General features: G+C 39.9%; 2 protein-coding genes across 2 annotated transcripts in view; both read left to right on the top strand.

The window, feature by feature from the left end:
* The window catches only part of SLC26A4 (solute carrier family 26 member 4), a 139556-nt gene that overhangs the window by 74086 nt on the left and 43675 nt on the right, over positions 1 to 21795 (top strand). The gene's annotated exons all lie outside the window — the stretch shown is intronic.
* Positions 1 to 21795, top strand: part of BCAP29 (B cell receptor associated protein 29) — a 29676-nt gene that overhangs the window by 7472 nt on the left and 409 nt on the right. The window contains exons 2-5 of the mRNA XM_056846478.1: positions 1335 to 1435; positions 2806 to 2956; positions 13875 to 14010; positions 14687 to 14798. Coding sequence (XP_056702456.1) covers positions 1335 to 1435; positions 2806 to 2956; positions 13875 to 14010; positions 14687 to 14798 — 500 coding nt within the window. The remainder of the gene's footprint in view (positions 1 to 1334; positions 1436 to 2805; positions 2957 to 13874; positions 14011 to 14686; positions 14799 to 21795) is intronic.

The raw sequence follows: 21795 nt of genomic DNA, 5'->3' as shown, positions 1-21795 counted from the left end.
GAACAGAGATAAAGCATAAGGAGAAGCAGAATACTCTGGCTCACTTGTATTTAGAATGATCAGATGTAACAGAAGGCAGGGCTCATGGCTCAGTGGTATAGCATCTGCTTGGCATGCAGAAGATCCCAGGTTCAATCCCTGGCATCTCCAGTTAAAGGGACTAGGCAAGTAGGTGATGTGAAAGACCTCTGCCTGAGACCTTGGAGAGCTGCTGCCTGTCTGAGTAGACAATACTGATAGACCAAGGGTCTGATGCAGTATAAGGCAGCTTCATGTATCTGTTGAAAGCACCTGACAACTTGTCATGAGATAGTGAGAGATAAGAAAAGCATCACATAGCAAAACCCCTCTTTTCCACATAACTGTTAAAGGAGTGGGAATCCTTCTATCCGTTGTACCTGCAAGTTCTCTTCCCACCCACCCTCAAGTCCTTATGAAATAATCAGAACTTTCTGTGATTGAGTGCAGCTGTTTTCTAGCTGCCATCAGTTTGCTGGTGATCAGTAAACAAGATGATGAAGAAAATTCCTGTTAAAACGAAAACTTTTGATAGCTTTAGATAAATTTAATCACGTAAAACCTTTTAAACAAAAGATAAATGTATGTATTGAGGGGAAATCTGCCCAGGAGGACTATAAGGCCATTACTTGTGTTTTTTAATAGCAGAAGCAGTGACAGAAGCACTTGTGCACACTGATACATGGAAATAAGTCCTACTGATTTTGTTCAGTCTTATTCCTAAGTAAGTATGCAGAAAATGGCAGTTTCAGAAGCACTTGGCAAACAAGTACTTGAAAGCTACTGGGGTTTCAGGATTAATCTCTGCAGAAGCAACCTTACAGAGACAGTTTTGCTAACAAGATAATTGGAGGTGTGATTTAAATAACACATTAACGGATTTTTGTCGTCAGAATAAGAGGATCTAAAAGTAGCAAATGAGTCTCGTTAAAGCTGGATGCTAAAGACACTCTGTCTATCTCATTAGATAGAAGCAGGATTGGCAGATCTCAACTCAGAACCATGCTAACACTGGATTTCAATCACCTCTGCAGTAATGTGACATGAAAAATTATATGTGGTGAAATTCTCCCTCATGTGCAATTCTTGGAAATGTAGGGGCTTACTCCACAGCCTTTAGTAAAGCTGCCCCTGTCTGAATCATATTTCAGTGTTTATAAAGGTCTAGGCAAGTTTTGCTTTAGTATCATGCCGTACTGCATACAAAAGAGCTTCTTTGAAAAAAAAATTGATCATTTTACTTTGAAAGTCTAAAATATTTTTGTTGTCTTTTCATGCCTTACATTTCTTTGAAATTTTGCATTTCTGTTTTACAGATGGCAGAAGATTTTTATGTTTTCATTATGGGGCAAAATTGCGAACTACTGGAACAAGGCATTTCTTGCCATTATAGTTCTATTAATTGTTTTATTTCTTGGTAAGTAAGAATTATGTTTTGTATGTGTCCACATTAAAACACATTGGATACATGATAGTGGTGAAGCAGAAAGCTTGTTTATTAAGTGCAGATTATTATTATGAAGTTAACATTTTTAGTATATACTTTGAAGGTAAAGGTAGTCCCCTGTGCAAGCACCGGGTGATTACTGACCCACGGAGTGACATCACATCACGATGTTTACTAGGCAGACTATGTTTACAGGGAGGTTTGCCATTGACTTCCCCAGTTATCTACACTTTACCCCCAGCAAGTTGGGTACTCATTTTACCGACCTCGGAAGGATGGAAGGCTGAGTCAATCTTGAGCCAGCTACCTGAAACCAACTTCCATCAGGATCGAACTCAGGTTGTTAGCAGAGCTTGGACTGCAGTACTGCAGCTTACCACTCTGCACCACGGGGGTCCTAGTATATTCTATAGCAAAAGCAAAATATATTACTATAGGATCCATCTAATTCAAGGCTGATGATGCTATACTAATATCTCATCAGACCACAGAACAGCTTTAAGATTTAAAATAGGGAAAACTGAAGTGGCAAGAAGTGCTTTTTAGGAGAACCAGCAGATGGCACTATGTCTCTTAGTTGAGCTAATATCACAAGGAAAATGTTGTGTTCCGGGGTATGTGGTGATGAGTTTCTTTAGAGAATTGCACTGAACTGTTTCTTGTTCTGTTGTGTTTGTTTGGGGGTCAGTGGCAGTACCATGATATCTGCAGGCTATCACTAAATATTAAGTTGAATGTGTTCTTTTATGTATTATAATCTTAGTGCATATCTGTTTCATTTCTGTTGTAAAATGATGTTCTACTCAGGTGCTTGTAACTGTCTACTAAATGTAAGCTTAGGAAATCTATGTTATCTGAAAGCTTTTTGCAGATTTTCTGCTTGTTTCACAGTAAATTTCAATGCAATCTTTTCCAGAGTTACTCCTGCTAAGCCGACTTAGTTCAGTGGGCTAAGGCAAGAGTAACTCTGGATAGGATTGCACTGTTAGTTTCTGGGGCTAATGATCAAAAAAGCAACATGCTTTTTAAAAATTACTGTGCATTCTGAGCAATTGTTTCAAAGTGATTGGGGTATTTTTGTTGTTTTTGTTTTTCTATCTCTAACATGATGTGCAGTCTATTGTGTATCCCACTCCCTTCTTTTTATTCACCAGCTAATTTTCACAGTCCTGACTTCTGTGTGCCCCCATATTCCTTTCTCGTTGCCCTACTACAACAAAACAGTTCAACTGCTGCAGTTTACATACTACTTTTTCTGTGTGGAAGCTTTGTGCATGATACTAAACTAATAGGTAAAAGGGGGCATTGAAAAATGAGTGTAACTTTTTTAATGCTTACAGATGCAGTAAGAGAAGTGAGGAAATACTCGGATATTCATATAGCTGAAAAAAGTACACAGGCAACTGCCAGTGCATATGATCACATTCACATGAAACTCTTCAGGTCACAACGCAATCTTTACATATCAGGATTCTCCCTGTTTCTTTGGCTGTAAGTATAAAGTTCAAACATTTGTATCACAAATTTCTGCCCTCAAGGCAGTAAACAACAATTTAAAAAGGTATTAAAATGAACTTTTAAAACTGTGCGTGCGAGTGTGTATATATATAGTATTTATTAAAAATAAGGAGTGTGGTTATATATATAGTATTTATTAAAAACAATTGTTACTTTAGCTGTTGATTTTCACAGTTTGTACTTACTGTTTTGATTTGTGTACCATCATTTATTCTGTAGGTTGTTATGATTAGTTTTATGTGATTAGTTTTATGTGGCTTGTTGTTGTATTGGTTCCTGTTTTGCTTTGCAGTTCAACATTGCCATTAGACTTTTTTAGACAGTTGGGTGTAATCCGATAGCTCATTTCTTGCTGTATTTTGGCATATAGACCCTTTTATTTAGATTATGTATTTGCCCCAATTAGTTTCCCAGTTAACCATTTGTATTCCTTTTTTTGTTGTTTAATAAATTAAAACAAAAAACAAGGAGGGTCAAAATCTTCACCTGGTGGTGGAAGGCAATAATTGAGGAGGGTAAATGAATTTCCCTGGGGAGGAAATTACATAATTTTGGTGCCACAACTCAGAAGGCCCTTAGGTAATACTGAAGTCTGTTTTGTTTACCTTGTAAGAAATTCTGTCCAGAATGACAAAAAGTTGCACTGAGAAACTGTTATGGTTCTTGACTAGCAAACATTCTGGGTTGGGTCCAGTGCACCATGACTGGAACAATTTCACAGAACGGTTCTCTCCCAGTTCCCCCTACAGCCTCCTGCATTTCTCAGAAATCTGTTCCTGAGCATCAGGGGACCCTCAAATAGAATAGGATGCAACACAAACCCTGTTGACATGTTACAATGAATGTGTGTACATTCTTCATCTACATCCCTACATCTGTTCTTAAAAAAGAGCCAATTCACATTCACTTTACAAATGAATCCAATGACCAGTACACACATTGAGTTGTTCATGCGTTGAACATAACATGAAAACTACTCAACCCATAATGAAAAATCATGTGTACACTATACACAGTTGTATGTGCATTCACTGTAATGTGTTCACAGGGATACAGAGGATGTAGTAAGAACAGAGAATTAGCAGTAATTCCTCTAGCAATTCTTGCAGTAGTTCTTTTCAGTTCATGGAAGAGCTTGCACAAGAGGGGAAAGGAGTGACTGCAGCCAGTTTTCCCTTGTCTTCCAAACTAGTGCAGGCTTACCATGATCCTGCAGAACTCACAAGGTGGAACGGGTAATTTGAAAAAACACACATAGCCCTAAACAAACCTTCTCCACTCACTGAAGCCCGTTTATATTTTATTTGTTAAAACATTGCTATCCTGGCTTTCAGTCTGCAAATCTGCAAAATACAGATAATTTACAATACACAATGATATAACATCCAATTTGTAGCTGTTAAAAACTTTTAGAAGATATTAAAAAATGCAGAAAGCCAACAGAGTAAACAAAACCAACATAGGTCTGCAGAATCGGCAACCTAACTACTGTATTTTCTGGCGTATAAGACTACTTTTTAACCCAGGAAAATCTTCTCAAAAGTCGGGGGTCGTCTTATACGCCGGATGCTGAATTCCGAGCCGGACTGGAGAATCTGCCTGGGGAGCCGCCTCCGCTCTGTCCATGTCCGCCAGAGGAGGGAGGGGAGGCGAACCCGGCGAGGGCGCTCACTGCCCGGCTCGGAGTCGGAGCCAGGCGCGCCAGGGTGCACGGAGGGAAGTGCTCAGCTGTGCTCCAGCGGCAGCGCAAGGCAGGCATGCGGCTGGCTGGCCGGCTGGCCAGGGCTGGGGTGGCCACTCTCTTCTCCCGGCACAGGGTGTGTTGGCTGCCGCCTAGCACACCCAACATGCCCCCTTTCCTCCCCGGCCTCCACTTCAGCTTCTGTCTTTATGGGCTTCCCTCCCCTCCAAATCCTCCTTTAGCCCCACCCTCTGCGGGCCGTCGGCTCAGTCCTCCCCTCGCCTTTAGCCTCGCCCTTCTCGAGGGCCCTTACTCTCGCCCCCGTCCCCCTCTTCTTCCTCGCTCCCTTCTCCCCTCGCCGACTCCCCCCGAGAGCCACGTCCCGCTGCTCCGGGTCGGCACACACTCTTCCATGCCGGGAGGTCGGCCCCCGGCCTCCTCCTGTTCCTCCCGCCAGCCCCGCCTCCCGGCGCGCTGCCAGCTCGTCCGGCCGCCCCCGCCCCCTCTTTCTCCCGCCCCGGTAAGTGGTGTTTCCCCGGGGGTTGAGCCGCCCCAGGAGGACCGGGGGTGGCCGTGGGGTTGGGGCGCAGTCCCGAGGGCCGGCCCTAGGCCGCGGACTCGGGACAACCCCAAACTCTATATTTTAACTGTAAAAATGGGGGGTCGTCTTATACGCCCAGTCGCCTTGTACGCCGGAAAATACGGTAGATCAAAGCTCTCTAAAACAAAATGATTTCCGTCAATTAATGGAAGGCTGCACAGAAATTATGCCAAACAAGCCTTGCAGGGGAAGGATTTATTCCCCTTCCTACATAGCCCACCAAGTAGATTCTGTTATGCTGCTGCTCATCAAATATATAAAAGTAGTTGGGAATGGAGCAAGTCTTCTTCGGGTGACCTCTTTGTCCGGAGCAGGCAGTCCTTGATGTACCTTGTTCCCAAGTCATGTAGGGGTTTCATGATCTTTTTTTTTTTTATATATAAATTTTATTGGGTTTTATGATAGAAATTTTCCATTGCATTAAACAACATCTATAACAATATCGAATTTCAATTCTAACCTAAAGTTGTTATAATTCCATATCATATAATTAAAAAGAAAAAAGAAAAAAGAAAAAAAAGAAATGGAAAATTTTTGACTTCCCCATCACCTCTATCTGCCTCTTAATAAAAAGTTCCTCCCGTCATAGGTAATCTAATCTTGATAAAATATCAATACCATATATAAAAAACCATAATCTGTTAGTAAATACAATTATGCTTATGCAATATAAAAAAAAAATCAAAAATAATCCTCTGGATCAGATTAGAAAATATTCTTCCATTCTTCCCAATTTTAACTCATATTCACAATAATGCATCCACGCCCCCCATTCCCCCAAAAACCGAACGTCATTTTCTTCATTTAGAATAGCTGTGAGTTTTGCCATTTCTGCCACTTCAAACATTTTAACAATCCAGTCTTTTTTCTCTGGAGTTTCTAGCCCTTTCCATTTCGCTGCATAAAGCAGTCTCGCAGCTGTTGTGGCATATATCAAAAAGGTTCTTTGTGTTGCTAAGTCGTCTGGAATCATACTCAATAACATCATTTCTGGTGTTTTGGATATATTCTTTTGTAATATTAATCTCAGTTCGTTATAAATCATGTCCCAGAAGTCTTTGGCTTTGTCACAGGTCCACCACATGTGATAAAAGGAACCAATTTCTTTGTTACATTTCCAACAAGTAGGGGACATCGTTTTATAAATCTTTGCAATTTTCTTGGGTGTTAGATACCATCTATACATCATTTTATAGATGTTTTCTCGCACTGACTGTGCTTTTATTCCTTTTAAATCTTTAGACCATAATCTTTAGACCATAATCTTTCCCATTTATTTAAAACAATATCATGTCCCACATTTTGAGCCCAATCGATCATAGTTGGTTTAATCGTGTCCTGCTCACAGTATATTGTTAAAAGGAGATTATACATTTTAGAAATCAGCTTTGTATTATTGTCTAGTAGAATCCTTTGAAAAGGAGATTTTTCTTTAGAGAAACCTTTTTTTACATCTTGTACAAAAACTGATTTGATTTGGTAATATTGAAGCCATTGTAAATCATCCTTAAGCAGTTGAAAGTCTTTTAGTGAGCATTTCTTTCCTTCCCAATTAATTAGATCTTGATAAGTAAAAAATTTGTCTGGTCTAAGTGGGCGCAAAGTTAGCATTTCTTGGGGTGATATCCACATCGGTGTTTCTGGTTCCAAAATGTGTTTATATCTCATCCAAATACGAAGTAGAGAGGACCTGATTATATGATTACGGAATGTTGCTTGTAACTTAATTTTATCATACCACAAATAACCATGCCATCCACTTAAGTTATTATAACCTTCCAAGTCTAACAAACGTACATTTGACAAATCCATCCAGTCTTTTAGCCATACTAAAGCTACCGCTTCAGCATAGAGTTGAAAGTTAGGCAGTGCTAAACCTCCTCTAGTTTTTAGATCCACCAAGTATTTATAAGCAGTCCTTGGTTTTTTTCCTTGCCAGATGAAGTTTGAAATGTCTTTCCTCCAAGTTTCAAAATATTTTGTTTGTGATATTATTGGTAAATTTTGGAATAAGAAGAGCATCCTCGGTAAGACATTCATTTGGATCGTTGAGATACGTCCCATTAATGACAATTTTTTGTTTGACCATATAATCATATCAGTTTTAATCTTACCCCATAACTTGAGGTAATTGTTGGTTAACAGATCTTTATTCTTTGCAGTGATCCAAATTCCCAGGTATTTAACTTTGTTAACTTTCTCCCAGCCAGTATATGATATAAATTCCTGTTGTTGTATTTCCGATAAATTTTTAAATATTATCTTTGTTTTTTCTTGATTCACTTTAAAGCCTGATACTTTTCCAAAATCATCCAAAGTCTCCTGAAGTATATTCATTGACTGTGTTGGGTTTTCCAGAATTAGCAGTAGGTCATCCGCGAATGCTCTCAACTTAAATTCATGTTTTTTAATTCTTAGCCCGCGGATGTCCTCCATACTTCTTAGTTTCACACATAGCGGTTCCAACACCAACAAAAATAAAAGTGGAGACAAGGGACATCCCTGTCTAGTCCCTTTCGTGATTTGGCAGTTATCTGACATTGATTCATTAACCAAAATTTTAGCTTGTTGGGAGGTATAAATAGCCGATATACCTTTCTGAAAACGATCTCCAAAATTCAATTTATCCAAAATCCGTTTCAAAAAGTTCCAAGAGACCATATCAAAGGCTTTTTCTGCATCCAAAAATACAAAAGCCGCAGTTTGTTGAATATTATGGTCATAATATTCCAGTGAATCTAGTAAAATTCTTACATTGTCTTTTATTTGCCTTCCTGGTATAAAACCTGCTTGGTCCTCATGTATAAGATCCTTAATAAATTGCTTTATCCTACATGCCAAAACCGAAGCAAAAATTTTGTAATCCACATTTAAGAGCGATATAGGTCTGTAATTAGAAGTTTTTTCTGGATCTCTTCCTTCTTTGGGTATCAGTGATATAAATGCGTGTGACCAAGTCTCCGGGGATGTTCCCTCGTCCAAAATTGCATTGTAAAGTGAACCAAAAAATCCAACTAAATTGTCACTAAATGTTCTATAAAATAGTGCAGTAATTCCATCTGGTCCAGGTGTTTTATCCGTTTTTTGTCTCAGTATTGCTTCTTGTATTTCTTCCCTTGTTACTGGAGCTTCAATACATTCTCTCTGGGTCATTGACAAAGCTTTCATCTGTATTGAGTTTAGAAATTTATCTATTTTCTGTTTTGGAATATTTTCTTTCTGATATAACTTAGAGTAAAATGAAACAAATTCTTTCTGAATTTCTGAAGTTGAATAAACTGGTCCTTTAGCAGTTTGGATTTTTGTTATAATCTTCTTTTGAAATGAGTCCTTCAGTTGTGTTGCTAAAAATTTTCCTGGTTTATTTGCATATTCAAAATACTTTTGTTTAGCAAGTTTCAGATTTTTATTCATTTCCTCCATTATTACCAAATTTAATTGGTGTTTAGATGCAGAAATCTGTATTTGAATTTCTCTTCTCTCCTCTTCCTGTGTTACCATTACCAATTTCTGCTCCAAATTTTGTAAATTCCAAAGTATGTTGTTTGTAAATTACAATTGAGTCTTCTTCCAGGCCGAGTGTTTCTGTATCATAAAACCTCTCAGAACAGCTTTGAATGTGTCCCAAACTGTATTTAAAGAAGTTTCCCCATTAAGGTTAATTTCAAAAAAGTCTTTCATTAAAACCTGTAATTCCTTTTGTATCTTGTTGTCTTTTAAAAGTTTATCGTTCATTCGCCATCTAAATGCTTGTTTATTATTCCAATCAAAGGTAACAGGCATTGTGATCAGAAAAAGTTCTAGGTAAAATATGAATTTTACGTAGTTGCGTGAAAATTGATTTACTGGCCCATATCATATCGATTCTGGAGTGTGAATCGTGTCTTGCTGAATAAAAGGTGTATTCTTTAGCTGTTGTATTCATTGTTCTCCAAATGTCTTGTAATTCTAATTCTGAAGCCATGGCAAAGAAAGTTTTAGGCAAGCATCCATCATTGATATCTTTTGCTTTTGATTTTTTGTCCAGAGATGGGAGAATAATTCCATTGAAGTCGCCCATCAATAAAATTTGGTCTTGTGCGTACTGGGTTATCAGGTCATGTAATTTTTCATAGAAGGATTTTTTCCCTTCATTGGGTGCATAGATTCCAACCACTATTGTCCTTTGTCCCAATATTTTAGTTCTGATAATTACAATTCTTCCTTCATTGTCTTTATATACTAGTTCTGGACAGAGACTGGGGTGGGCATAGATTACCACTCCCTTTGTTTTAGTTTTAGCAGAAGCAATAAATGCTTGTCCAAGCACCTGTTTCTCCAAGTATTTTTTATGCTTTGAAGCTATATGGGTTTCTTGTAGGCAAATTAGGGAGTATTTATATTTCTGTAGATATTTGAAGATTCTGGCCCTTTTAGTTTTCTCATTCAGTCCATTTACATTCCAAGAAATTGCTTTTGCCATAATGTAGTATTTTTTAGCAAAATAAAAAGTCTATAGTTTAGTACCACCTTCTGCACCCTGTACCTCTTCTTCTTCCTCTTCTTCTTCCTCCTTCTCTCCAGGTAATTCTTTAAGGTCCATTTTATATTTTCTCAAAAATTTCCCCACATCTGCTTGGGATAGAATTGTCGTTTTCACTTCCTTATAGGTGAAAGCCAAACCTTGTGGCATAATCCAACGATATTTGATGCCATTAGCTTTCAGTATAGACACAAAGTCTTTGTAGTTATTCCTCTGTGAAAGTAGATGCCTTGGAATATCCTTCAGTAGTATAAGAGAGGAGTCTCCTGCTGACACTGGATTTTCATAATGAATCTTCATAATCTTGTCTTTAACTCTGGTGTCATAGAACACTATCATCAAATCTCTTGGCTTAGATCTTCTCATTCTAGCAGGTAGTGGTATCCTGTATATTCTATTAATGGCTTGTTTTAATTCTTGTTCATCTATCTGAAATAAGTAGGCCAAATTTGGTATTGCAGATTCTTTATTATCTCCCATCATATCTGGAAAATTGCGTATACGAAGGTTGGTCTCTTTCACTCTCATCTCCATCATTGCCATTTGATTTTTTGCCGCCATCTGATCCGCTTGTATTGTTTCAATCTGTTTTTCTTGGCTTGTTAATTTTTTCTTTGTGTCCTTGTGCTCATCCATCACTTTCTTAATTGATACATCCATCGCTTGCATATCTGTCTTCATAACAATCATTTGAGTTTTTACTTCTTTCAAGTCTCCAGTGACCACATCCAACTTCTGATTAATAGCTTGGGATGCTTGACCAAGATTTGTCATCATAGAAGTCAACTGTGCCATCTGTGTAGACATCTGTTCAAACTGTTTATTTGTTGCCTCAGTTTGTTTAGTTAGCATATCCTGTAACTTTTTTTCCATGGTCGAGGTTTGTAAAGAGTCCCTTAGTTTAGTATAGGCAGGGCTATGTAGTGAGCCAGAGCGGGGTCGAGACATTTACATTCAAAAAAAGCTGGTAAAATACATGTCCACCGACAGGGCCTTTAAGGTGCTGGTTAAAAGATGATAGTTCAAAGATCAGCCTAGTAATTTTTTCGGGTTGAAAAGAGTCGAAATTGGCTTTAAAATTGCATTTTAAAGTTTTAAAATACCAGTGAGTTTTTTCGGTCGCTCTAGATCGGATTAATCAGGAAGTAAACAGGAAGTTACTAGTGCTGCAGACCTTCTATCGCCTCTTCTCGATGGTTATTCCTTCAGGAATGATTTGAAAGTAACTCGAGTGCGACGGATATTCAGTCCCGCGGCTACTTCCTGTTGTTTTAGTTCCAATGATAGAGAGGGTGTTATAGAGAGTCTTCCGTTCCAGGCACTCCCTTACTGCAAACGTGGCAGGAATTGGCCGGAAAATCAGGAAGAGAAATCACCCTCCCCTTCCTTCGGACCTCTCATTGGTGATAATTCTTGTCAGTCTAAAAGGTATCCTTCCGACTCTTTGTTATGGTTTAGGCTGATCGATCCGATAAGGCTCCTGTCGCTAATCCCGATGACTAACTCAGATCAAACTTTTTCAGTTCGGATTATGGAGGGGTGGGGGTCCCAGAAATATTCTTATCAGCCTCCCGTCTGTTCAAATTTCTAGTAAGTAGACGAAGAGTTCTTTTGTACTCACTTGGGTGTCAAGAGGTGAGGTTCTTTTCTTTATGTAGTCCTTATGTTGGTATTAAGGCGGTGGAGGGTAGAGCTTGCTGCCAAAGTTGCGTTTTGGCGATGTCCTTCCCTAGTGCCCTCGCAGGACCGGCGTCTAGGACTCCGAGGGGCTTAAAAAAGCCCCCTCAGAGTACCTAGGAGGTCAAACCGCGTTTGCGGGCTGCAGGGAGTTCCTGCTTTCCAACCCACTTGCAAGGGTCGGATTGGGGTATCTATGTACCCCAAAAATAACGCAGACTTGGATTTCTCCCAGGACAACCTGGGGAAATGGAGTGCTCTCTCCAACGGCACCACCGGAAGTCGGGTTTCATGATCTTCACTAGCACTTTGCACTGAGGCCAGAAACAAACTGGGAGCCATCAAAGTTGGGGCAAAATAGGCATAATATGTTCAAACCCTGTGGTGGCATAGTTGTTCCTATTGTTGGGCCTGTTAAATGTTCTCAAACTTCTGAAAAGCCCCCAGGTGTAGACATATTACAATAATCCACTTGCATCTATTGCATGTGTAACTGTTGTTAAAATCAGAGTTTTCCAGAAAAGGTCACAGTTAGTGTATTGGCTCAAGATACTCCTGGCAACAGGGATCACCTTGGATACCAAGGAGAAAGGCCAGATCTAGAAGGATATCAAAACTGTGTACTGGAGTCTTCAGGGAAATAAAACATGTTCTAGTACTGTATTTTCAGCATCATCTGTGCTACCTCCTGTAGAAGCACTTTAAAAAGTGCTCTAGGCTGTGATCAATGCCACTTTTTCTCTCTCTAGCTGCCATCTCTGCTGTTTTATTTAATTATTTACATCCCAGTTTTTGTTGATGATAAAGTATTCAAAGAGGCTTACATTAAAAAAACAAACATAGTCTTATCCCTCCACCACCACCCCAGTGCTAAGTGAAGGCTGTAGTCCTTTTCTCCCAAGATGGGTCTTCCATGTCCTGAGAGCCAAGCTTAAGAGAAGGAGCTTGGTGCTGCTGTTCTTCTGATATTGGAATGGCATTCACTTGGATGGAGATGGGAGTGTCTCAGGTTGAGGGCCTGTATGTGGGAATAGGGACTGAGTGTGATTTAATGAACTATAGCTGCAGTCCTAAGAACCCTTTCCTTGGGAGTAAGTCTCACTGAATAAAATGGGACTTCCTTTGCAGTAGACTTCGTCAGAGTTACTTCCTAATCTATTGCTGTATAAATTATGCAATAGGTTATTCAGCAATAAGCCAGAGGTATAGAATGATGATAAATGAGAGGAATATATAATTTAACCTTCTTAACAAGAAAAATTTCCAACTCAAAATTATCAAAATAATGTACATTTCAACACTTAGGTGTTAAAGTGAAGCAGTAAATCATTTCATGAACAATCTAGGCCTCTGTTCAGCCGCAATATGTAATGTTATCTATTACACACACATTTGATCTCAGCCAAAAGGCAGAGAAGCAAAAGAAAGTAAAACATAGCGTGTTTTGACATATCAGCTTTGTCTTTAACAATATCTAATAGTTGTTAGATGGCCCAGGCTAGCCTGATCTTGTCAGATCTCAGAAGCTAAGCAGGGTCAGCCCTGGTTAGTATTTGGATGGGAGACCACCAAGGAATACCAGGGTTGCTGTGCAGAGGAAGGCACTGGCAAACCACCTCTGTTAGTCTCTTGCCATGAAAACCTCAAAAGGGGTCGCCATAAGTCGGCTGCGACTTGACGCCACTTTACACACACACACACACAGTAGTTGTTTACTAAGGCTTTATTTTACTAAAATGTTAAAATTGTATAACATAATTATAATCACAGGCCTTTTTCGATGGTGGCTCTTCGTGTTTGGAATGCCTTCCCCCAGGAGGCTCATCTGACACCTGCCTTACTTTCTTTCAGGTGCCAGGCTAAAACATTTCTTTCTACATTGGCTTTTAACTAATGGGTTTTATCTTTCAAAGGTTTAAAGGTGTGTTGCGGGGGGGTCATTTCATCTACATAGTTTTAGCCTTCATGCAGAGCAATCCTAACAGGGTGTGTATGAAAGGGGATAGGAGCTGGCATGACTCAATGGAGAGTTCCTTGGGGATCACCTTGGATACCTGGGAGAAAGGCCAGATCTAGAAGGATCTCTTCACTCACTTTTTCGACTTGCTGCACCTGACAGCAAGCCACTCAGGAGGCGGTGCAGCTGCGCCATCCCCAGCTGCGGCAGGACCCTTCCCCCATAGGATTGTGCAGTTACTGTGTATTTTATGCTGCTGCTATTCCCTGGCTTGTTTTAATGGCGTTGGTCTGTTTTTTGATGGATGTATTTTAATGGCTTTCTTTTGTTAGTTGTAAGCCAACTTGAGCAGGTATCTGGAGAGGCAGCATATACATTTTTGAAATATATAACTGATTTTTATGGATATAATATTTTGTCCTGTTAGCTCACAGCTCTTCTGCCCTCTCACAGTGTACTAAGGCGTACTGTTTCCCTCATCACTCTGCTGGCAAAAGAGATGGGAGCCCAGGTAGCTCTGGAAATTCAAGTAGCAAACACCGGTGATGCCGCCAGGAAATATCTGGAAGAGAATGAAAAATTGCAGCGGGTCTGTTGCACTGCTCTGTCTCTTGTTGATGGTGATGTTACTTATGTAATGGCTTGAGATGCCAGGGGCTTGGGCAAGCCTGGTGGGATTTTTTACTTTCCCCCCTTATAATAGCAGATCTGCCTTCCCTTGATTTCAAAAGCAGTTTACTGTGTAATATGGTATTGGGGGCGGAGGCAGCCAGTTCCCAAGAAATATAAGCTCCAAGTCCTTTGAATGCAAGGGGCTGGTTGTAAATCTCTTTAGATTCCATCCGAGAAAGCAAAAAAAAAAAAACACACTAAACACTAAACCTTGAATAGCTGACAGATATGGTTTCTATGAACGATTCAGGTAATTAAAAAGTACTTTGGTGCACAATTTATGTAGAATAAGGAATAAGATGTATAAGAATGTCATGCCATTTTAATAAGAAGATCCATATTAGTCCTGTTAACATTGCATGTTCAATATAAACATTGATTTTAAGCAAATGAGAAGTTAGTCTTACTTTTCCATTTTTCTTACTGTATGCAGGCTACTTCTTAAAAACAAATGAGCAGCACCAAGGGAATCAAAAACTTAGAAAGCAAACTTATTACAATTGTTGATAAAATGGTACAGTTTTAAATTGTTCTTACTTGGTACTTAAAGTGGCTATAAACTATTAAGATGCCTTTTTTCTTTTTTTTATTAGTCATTAATGGAAAGAAGAAATTGTATCACTGCAGAGTTGATCGAAGAAACAAATAAAAAATTAAAGCAGGAAGCTGAAAAACTGAAAGCAGAAATAAAGAAAAGTGCAATGGGTATGTTGTTCTTTGTCCTCAGTGGCTTCTCACACTACCAGGAAACTTTTTCTGTGATCTTAGGGAGAATAGTGTTGCTTTCTGTGTTGCCATCTCATTCTACTAGTCGCTTCAATCGCTCTGGTGTAAATGTGGCTTATTCTTCTGTGATTAAAGCTAGATTGCAAATGGGCAGTTTTCCACTTTTTTTTTTTAAGCAAGTTTTTGTTAACTGTAACAAGATACGTACTGTTGATAGTTTCTAACTACGTGGGCTCTCTTGATGAAATAACACTGAGATAAGAGGGTTTTTTTTTCCTGGATTGTGTGTGTTCATTCTAGATCTTACAAGTCTGTGATGTTTCCAAACTTCTACCTAGTTGAGGTAACTCTTATAGATAACAAGGCTGCTTATGACCTTGCAAGGCCCAGATGACTAAAATGTCATTCTTTGTCTGATCAGAAAATTGCAATCAGGACACAGTCAAGACACACTACTTTTCAAAGCCATAATTGAGAACAGGACTCTCCTTTTTCTCTGGTCATATTGATGTTTATAATGGAACCCTCAAACCAACCATATATTTCAACCAAATAGCATTAGTGACTACAAACATTCAAAATCATGCGATATCTTAGAACCAACATTTTGAAAATTTGTATGCAGCTCTGGGAGTTGGACTAGGGTGAGCCTCCCAGCTGAGTGTAGATTTGAACTTGGGATTTCCATTTCTAAATGTCACTACATCTTCATGTTTAAAATCTTTAAATGAAATCTAAGACTGCAGTCTTACCCACCAAGTTCTTATTGGGGTGGAAGACAGGATAAATTAAATAGGTAAATGTATAAATAAAGGTATGTTGGTACGTGGGAGTACAGCCTAAGATTCCAGGAATTCTGTCAAAGCCAACCAAGACAATGGGTTTTCCATTAGTTTTGATAGGATAATCAGTTCATCCTAATACAGAATCATGGCTTAAAGCCTGCTGTGCGAGGGATGTTTGAAGGAAACTCACGGTTATTGTGGAGTTTATATGTAGAATCACAATTTGTGTTTTAAAATTATCATTTTAATTAGCAAAATAGTTAAAACTTATAATGATAATCCGTCTGCCTTGGAGAGAATCTGAGGTGAGAGAGGAAATCTTATTTACTTCTAAATTTTAGAGAAACAAATATTGATACTGAAAGCACACAATGGGAATGATAGCCAGAGATCTCCACCAACATTAGAGGCTTATCCTTGCAGGAGAAAAGTATTAAAACAATACACCTACTCCTCTGCAAGCACACATGCCCAGTCTGCGAATGTGAGCTGGGAAAGTTTTGGAGTCAAAAATTTTCTTACTTGATGACTTTAGTGGAAGGCACTATTCTCTGAAGTATGAGGATAACCCTGGCTTGTAATACTGAGGTTTGGAAAGAGATGAGAGATTATGTATATATTTAGGCACTTGAAATACATTATATAAGCACTTATTAGTAATTTTAATTACCTCAGTTCATCTTTTGTAGGGTCATTTTCATTTTTTTTATACACCAAGGCATGCAGTTTTTAAAATGAAGCAACACACCCAAGTTTTGATTATATATTTTGGTATGTGTAAGATGTATCCAGAAAGGTGATGACATTTGGAATGAAGAGGGAAAAATAAAAATTACTCAATGTTCACAGGTTCTTATAAACAGACTAGGTTTGTATACATAATAAATTTAACAAGGACATTGTTCTCATACATCTGCTCTTTAGTTTAGGAAGACTTTTTATCATGGTTGGGGTGGGTATGCACTAATTTAACCTCTGAACTAATTTGACTGATAAACTTATGTTCAGAATTATTTTAGTTGTAATTTTTAAAAATCTGAAAAGAAACAGAATACATTTTTTTTAATGTTCCTAAGTGTGGTCAGTTTGTAACTGAGGTTTATCTGTCCCCCTCTATTTGTTATCTTCTGACAGCAGGTGAAGAGCTTTTTGTTTCATTTGGGCCCACCTTCCTGTTCATGTTTTTGATTGTTTAATGCACTTTTTAAAATTGGTTTTTAATGTTTAACTGCTTCACCGCCTCGAGACCCCAAATTGGGTAGGAGGGCAGCATAAATTGTTTTTTAAGTAAATAAAAAGTTAGATACTCATTTGATATGGCATGAAACTTTGAAAACTTTAAAGCTCTTTGCAAAAATTGGTAAATTTTACCATATTATAGTTTACCATTCGATGGAAAATTGTGCATGAGGAAATTTATAATTTTATAACAAAAACAATCCTTACAAATTAAAAAAAAAACTATGCAACTAAACTGACAAAAGCCAGATGGAATAAAAGTGTTCCCTCCCCTGTCCATGAAGAGACCGGAAACTGAGAGTGCCACCACAGAAAAGGCTGTTCTCCTGGTAGATTCCCTGTCTATCCTTCATCCTGCACCTCTACTTGCCTTGTGTTTAAATTATAGGTGGCGACCACCTGGGGGTAGGGAGCTATCTTGTACTCTGTAAAGTGCCATTTGCACTCACGGTCTGTATAAACAATGAATAGGATAACCTTATTTCCCTAAAATAAAGGAACTCAGAGAGAGGCTCACTCCCTAATAGATCTTAAGGCCAAGAGTGAGGAAAGGGGGGCCTCATATGAGAGAAAACATTCCTTGAGACCAGACATTACAGTGCTTTCAAGACGAAACCCAGCAACTGAGATCCCAAATGCACATATGCTTCTTTCACCAACCTTTACCTGTTAACAGATGGGCAGTGGCTGTAGCTTCTAAATTGCATCCAACGGCAGCCCTGTTTAGAGTGTATTATAAAAGTCTTATTTGGAACTTACCAAAGCATGAATTATGGCACCAACAGATGTTATTTTACTATAGTAAATACAGATATATTAGTCTATGGTTGGTCAAAGATCTCTCACTGGTTACTCTAAAATTTGTTGCATTATAGAAAAATATTGTTTCAGATGTGCATGAATGTTTTTTTAAGAACGCTAGCGTTGCCTGTAGAATGCCAAATTATTCCGTGGGTATACAAACACCATTTTGTATAATTTATTATACAGTTGGTCTAGCAACTTGGTCTGTGGCACTATTTATGCCAGCAACTCCTTTTATATTTAGCTATTAATTCTTCAGTAGATAGTCATACTTTAGATTTTTCCCACTTTGGGGCCATTGTGTGATACACTAGATGGACCATTGGTCTGATTTAGCCAGAGCTGTTCTTACTTTTGCTAGTTATAAAACAAGCACATTCTACAGCCCTTTAAAATTCTTTGTGATTCTGAAGTGCTATCTATACAACTTGTATGCATTGTATCATGAATTAAATTGGCAACCATTCTGGCACATATAACATTTCTCTCCCAAACCCCAGGGAACTTGCACATCATTTTAGATTTTCAGTGCCACCTGCCAAGTATTTCTGGTCCACTGTGCCCTGTCACTTCAGATGAAGCTTAGTTCATGCTCTGTTGAAATGGACATTGTCTAATATAGTATGTTCCCATCCCAAGGACTTTTGACGTGTACCAACATTTTTAGCAATATGTAAATCTTTGTTCATGTATCTCATTCAAATACCGTAAACTATAAAACACACCCACACATTCAGCAATATCATTCGACACCCCTCTCCTTGAAAAATCACTTTAAAATATTTGAGTTGCCGGAGTTTTAGAAGCTGAAGAATCATTTATTTTTTACTTTTTTATTATTATTCGTTTCTCATCTGTCTTTCTCATTGAGACAAGGTGGATTGTAGAAGACAATGCAAAATACAGTGTAATACGTACTTAAAACTGGATTGCACAAATTAAAGAACAATGGAATCACAACAGTATAATACATTGCATAAACTGTTAGAGATCAATGATCTAAAGAACTGAGTTTTGCAATTAGGAACACAAGTTTGGAGCTGTAGCAGGAGGAACTCATGCTGTGCTAATGGAATGCCCTTCCATCTATGAAAACTACTGCTGGATCCAAGCTAGTGTCTGTATATCAATTCTGTATGTCTTTATTGCTATGCTTTGTTGGAATATTGGGGTGGGGCTGTGGCTCAGTGGTAGAGCATCTGCTTGGCATGCAGAAGGTCCCAGGTTCAATCCCCAGCATCTCGACTTAAAGGGACTAGGTGAAAGACCGCTGCCTGAGACCCTGGAGAGCCGCTGCCCGTCTGAGTAGACAATACTGACTTTGATGGACCAAGGCTCTGATTCAGTATAAGGCAGCTTCATGTGTTCAATATTAAGACTTCGTGAAACTAAGCTATGTATCAGATAGAGATGTGTGTTTGGTCTTGTTCACGGCAGTTTTGGAAAGGTTCTGTATGCATGATATATATGGATGTTTTTATGCTTTTTCATGCATCCTCATGAACTTCTCCAGATGCTTTAGCCCCATTTTCTAGCTCCAAGCGAAAGCTCAGAGAGAAGAGCTTTGTCATATGTAGGACCTTGACATTCTTCTAAATATGGGCGAGGCCTTCAGGTACAAGAATATTTTGGTCAAAACATAGTTACAATGCAGTGCGTGTGTTTTTTTCTTTGCTCACGTACAACTATCTTTAGCTACCTTCGTTATGTTTGAAGATAGGATTGTTTGTAGTTGCAACCAAGGTATTTGCCAGTCTCCATAAAACAGACAGTAGGTAGTTACTGTTGGATCAAATTACCAAAAAGGATATTGCAGTCTCATGTGCAGGCACCTTCTTTAGCTTAAAGAAATACTGTAGAATAATTTATTTATGATGTTGTTATCCTGACCTTCCTCCAAGGACCTCAAGGTGGTGTACATGGTCCCTTCCCCTACATTTTAACCTTGCAACCACCCTGTGAGGTACATTGGGTTGAGAGGGAGTGTTTGGCTCAAGGTCATCTAGGGACGTCCTAGTGGAGGGTTGGATCCCATCAAAAGATTGACGTGTACGGGGTGGGGGAAGAGGTTTTCCTGTGGCAGCCTTCCAGTAGCCTCATATGGCTTGTGGGGTCTTCCTCCCCTTGGAGAAGCACTTTAAGGAGCATTTTGGGCTGTTCAGGATGGGTAAGGTGGGGAAGTTGCACTTTCTTACGCAGAATGTAGACGGGATCCACCCTGACTGTAATCCAGTACTAACCATTACACCTCACTAGTCTCTTTAACTGTTCCTCAAATTATGGTTATTCTTACATCATTCCTTTAAAAAAATCTTGATTTTTTTTTTTAAATATACACTTTGATATAGTATTTGGGCAATGCAATCCTAAGGGGGGCCACCTGTGCTGCAGTGGCTAGCCACCAGTATAACTGTGGCACCCCTAGTTTGCTCCCAGAAGGATTTGGTTAATGAGTAGCCAGCAGGAAAAAGAGTTCGTAGCTGGGTGTTGAAGACCGCAGCCTCAGCAGCGTCCCCAGCAACCGTGCCATAGTGTCCCAAACAGGTGTTTTGTTTCAACAGATGGGTCATGACGGACAGGGCAGGCCTGGGGGCCTGGCCCTATGCTTGTCACAGCCCAGGGGCAGGAAACGGAGTGGCCAGGTATGCTGGCTCTGTGCCTGTGGCACACACAGCCCACCCTCTTAAAGGGACCGAGTCCTATCACAAGTTCCTGAGCAAGTGCCCTCCCCACCCCTCTCCGAAGACATCAGGTCTGCCTCGCTGCATTGCCTCCTCCCCAGCCGTTGACTCCAGGGACCCCACGATCCCCTGCCCCCTCAGTGACACTTCCCCAGATTATTTCCCCTAGGTGACAGCTCCCACCCTTCCTAGAGCAGGGTCACATTTATTTACTTCATTTACTGTATTCATATCCTGCCTTTCTCCCCAATGGGGATCCAAAATGGCTTACATTGTTCTCCTGTTCTCTTTTATCCTCACACCAACCCTGTGAGGGAGGTTAGCCTGAGTCTGTGTGACTGGCCCAAGGCCACCCAGCTTAGTTTCCATTTCACAAGTGGGGAATTGAACTTGAGGCTCCCAGATCCTAGTCTGACATTCTAACCACCACACCACACAGACAGAGACACAGTTGTGGCACAAGCTAGACTTTATTGAATTGCAAATTATGGTGAGGTCTGATGACTCAAATTGCCACCTCCTTGGGGCCATGGGGAGATGGACTGAGACTTGCCTGGCACAGCACGCATCTAAGAGGGGTGGAGTGGCAGGTGGAAATTGCAAGGGCTGGCTGGGTGTAATGCTTCACTCCAGGAGGCAGGCTGGGATAGCAGAGTGTGGAGGGTAACAGCACTAGCCATGCCCAAATGTCTCCCTATTGATTTCTCACCTGCAGAGAAGCAAAACAGAGACACATGCAGTGACAAAAAGTGGCCAGGAGAGCCTTGCTGCTCACTCTTAAGTCCACACAACAGGGAGCTCTGAGACAGAGTCCTTTGCTGTGCTCCCCCACTCGTGAGTTGTGCAGTGTGATAACCTGGGTCTTTGTAGAGCTGGGGGGGCCTTAGCTGCCATGGGAGATGATTGGTTGCACCCATAGTTGACATCCTGAGCTGCTTTAGGCCCCATGGGCATGGCAGCAGCAGTGGGAAACACTTGATTTTTGAGTACAATTGGTGCCTGTCTTTTTTGTTGGTGTAACTTTCCACCTCTTGACGGGGCATTTCCAGTCTGAAAGGGCTTTGGGAGTTTACTAACTCCAGCCATGCCCCCAGAACCAACCAGCGCAGGGGCTTACACCTCAGTTGCATCGGCAGGCAGCCCGAAAGCAGTGGAGCAGTACTGGGGGCCTGTTCCAGCATAATTGGCCTTTACGCCAATGTATGTGCGCCCCACATTCACGTGCCCCACCCCCCAGGATTGTACTGTCAAAGTTAAAATGTATTCTAAACTAGGCAGGCTTCAGAGCATTAAATCATGTATTATATTTTTGTATCTCCAATTTCATACCATTTATATTTTAGCTTAAACAGATACATTTTTACTTTACTGTCCCGAATGCTTTCTGCACCACGGTCTCTTCACCTCTGTAACTTCTTTGTGTGCCCACTTCCAGCCAATAACCAATGGCTTCTCCTGTTCCTAGAC

This window comes from Euleptes europaea, chromosome 3 (genome assembly GCF_029931775.1).
Source record: "Euleptes europaea isolate rEulEur1 chromosome 3, rEulEur1.hap1, whole genome shotgun sequence".
Lineage (NCBI taxonomy): Eukaryota > Metazoa > Chordata > Lepidosauria > Squamata > Sphaerodactylidae > Euleptes > Euleptes europaea.
The sequence above is the reverse complement of the archived record's forward strand: the minus strand, read 5'-3'. Positions and strand labels throughout refer to the sequence as shown.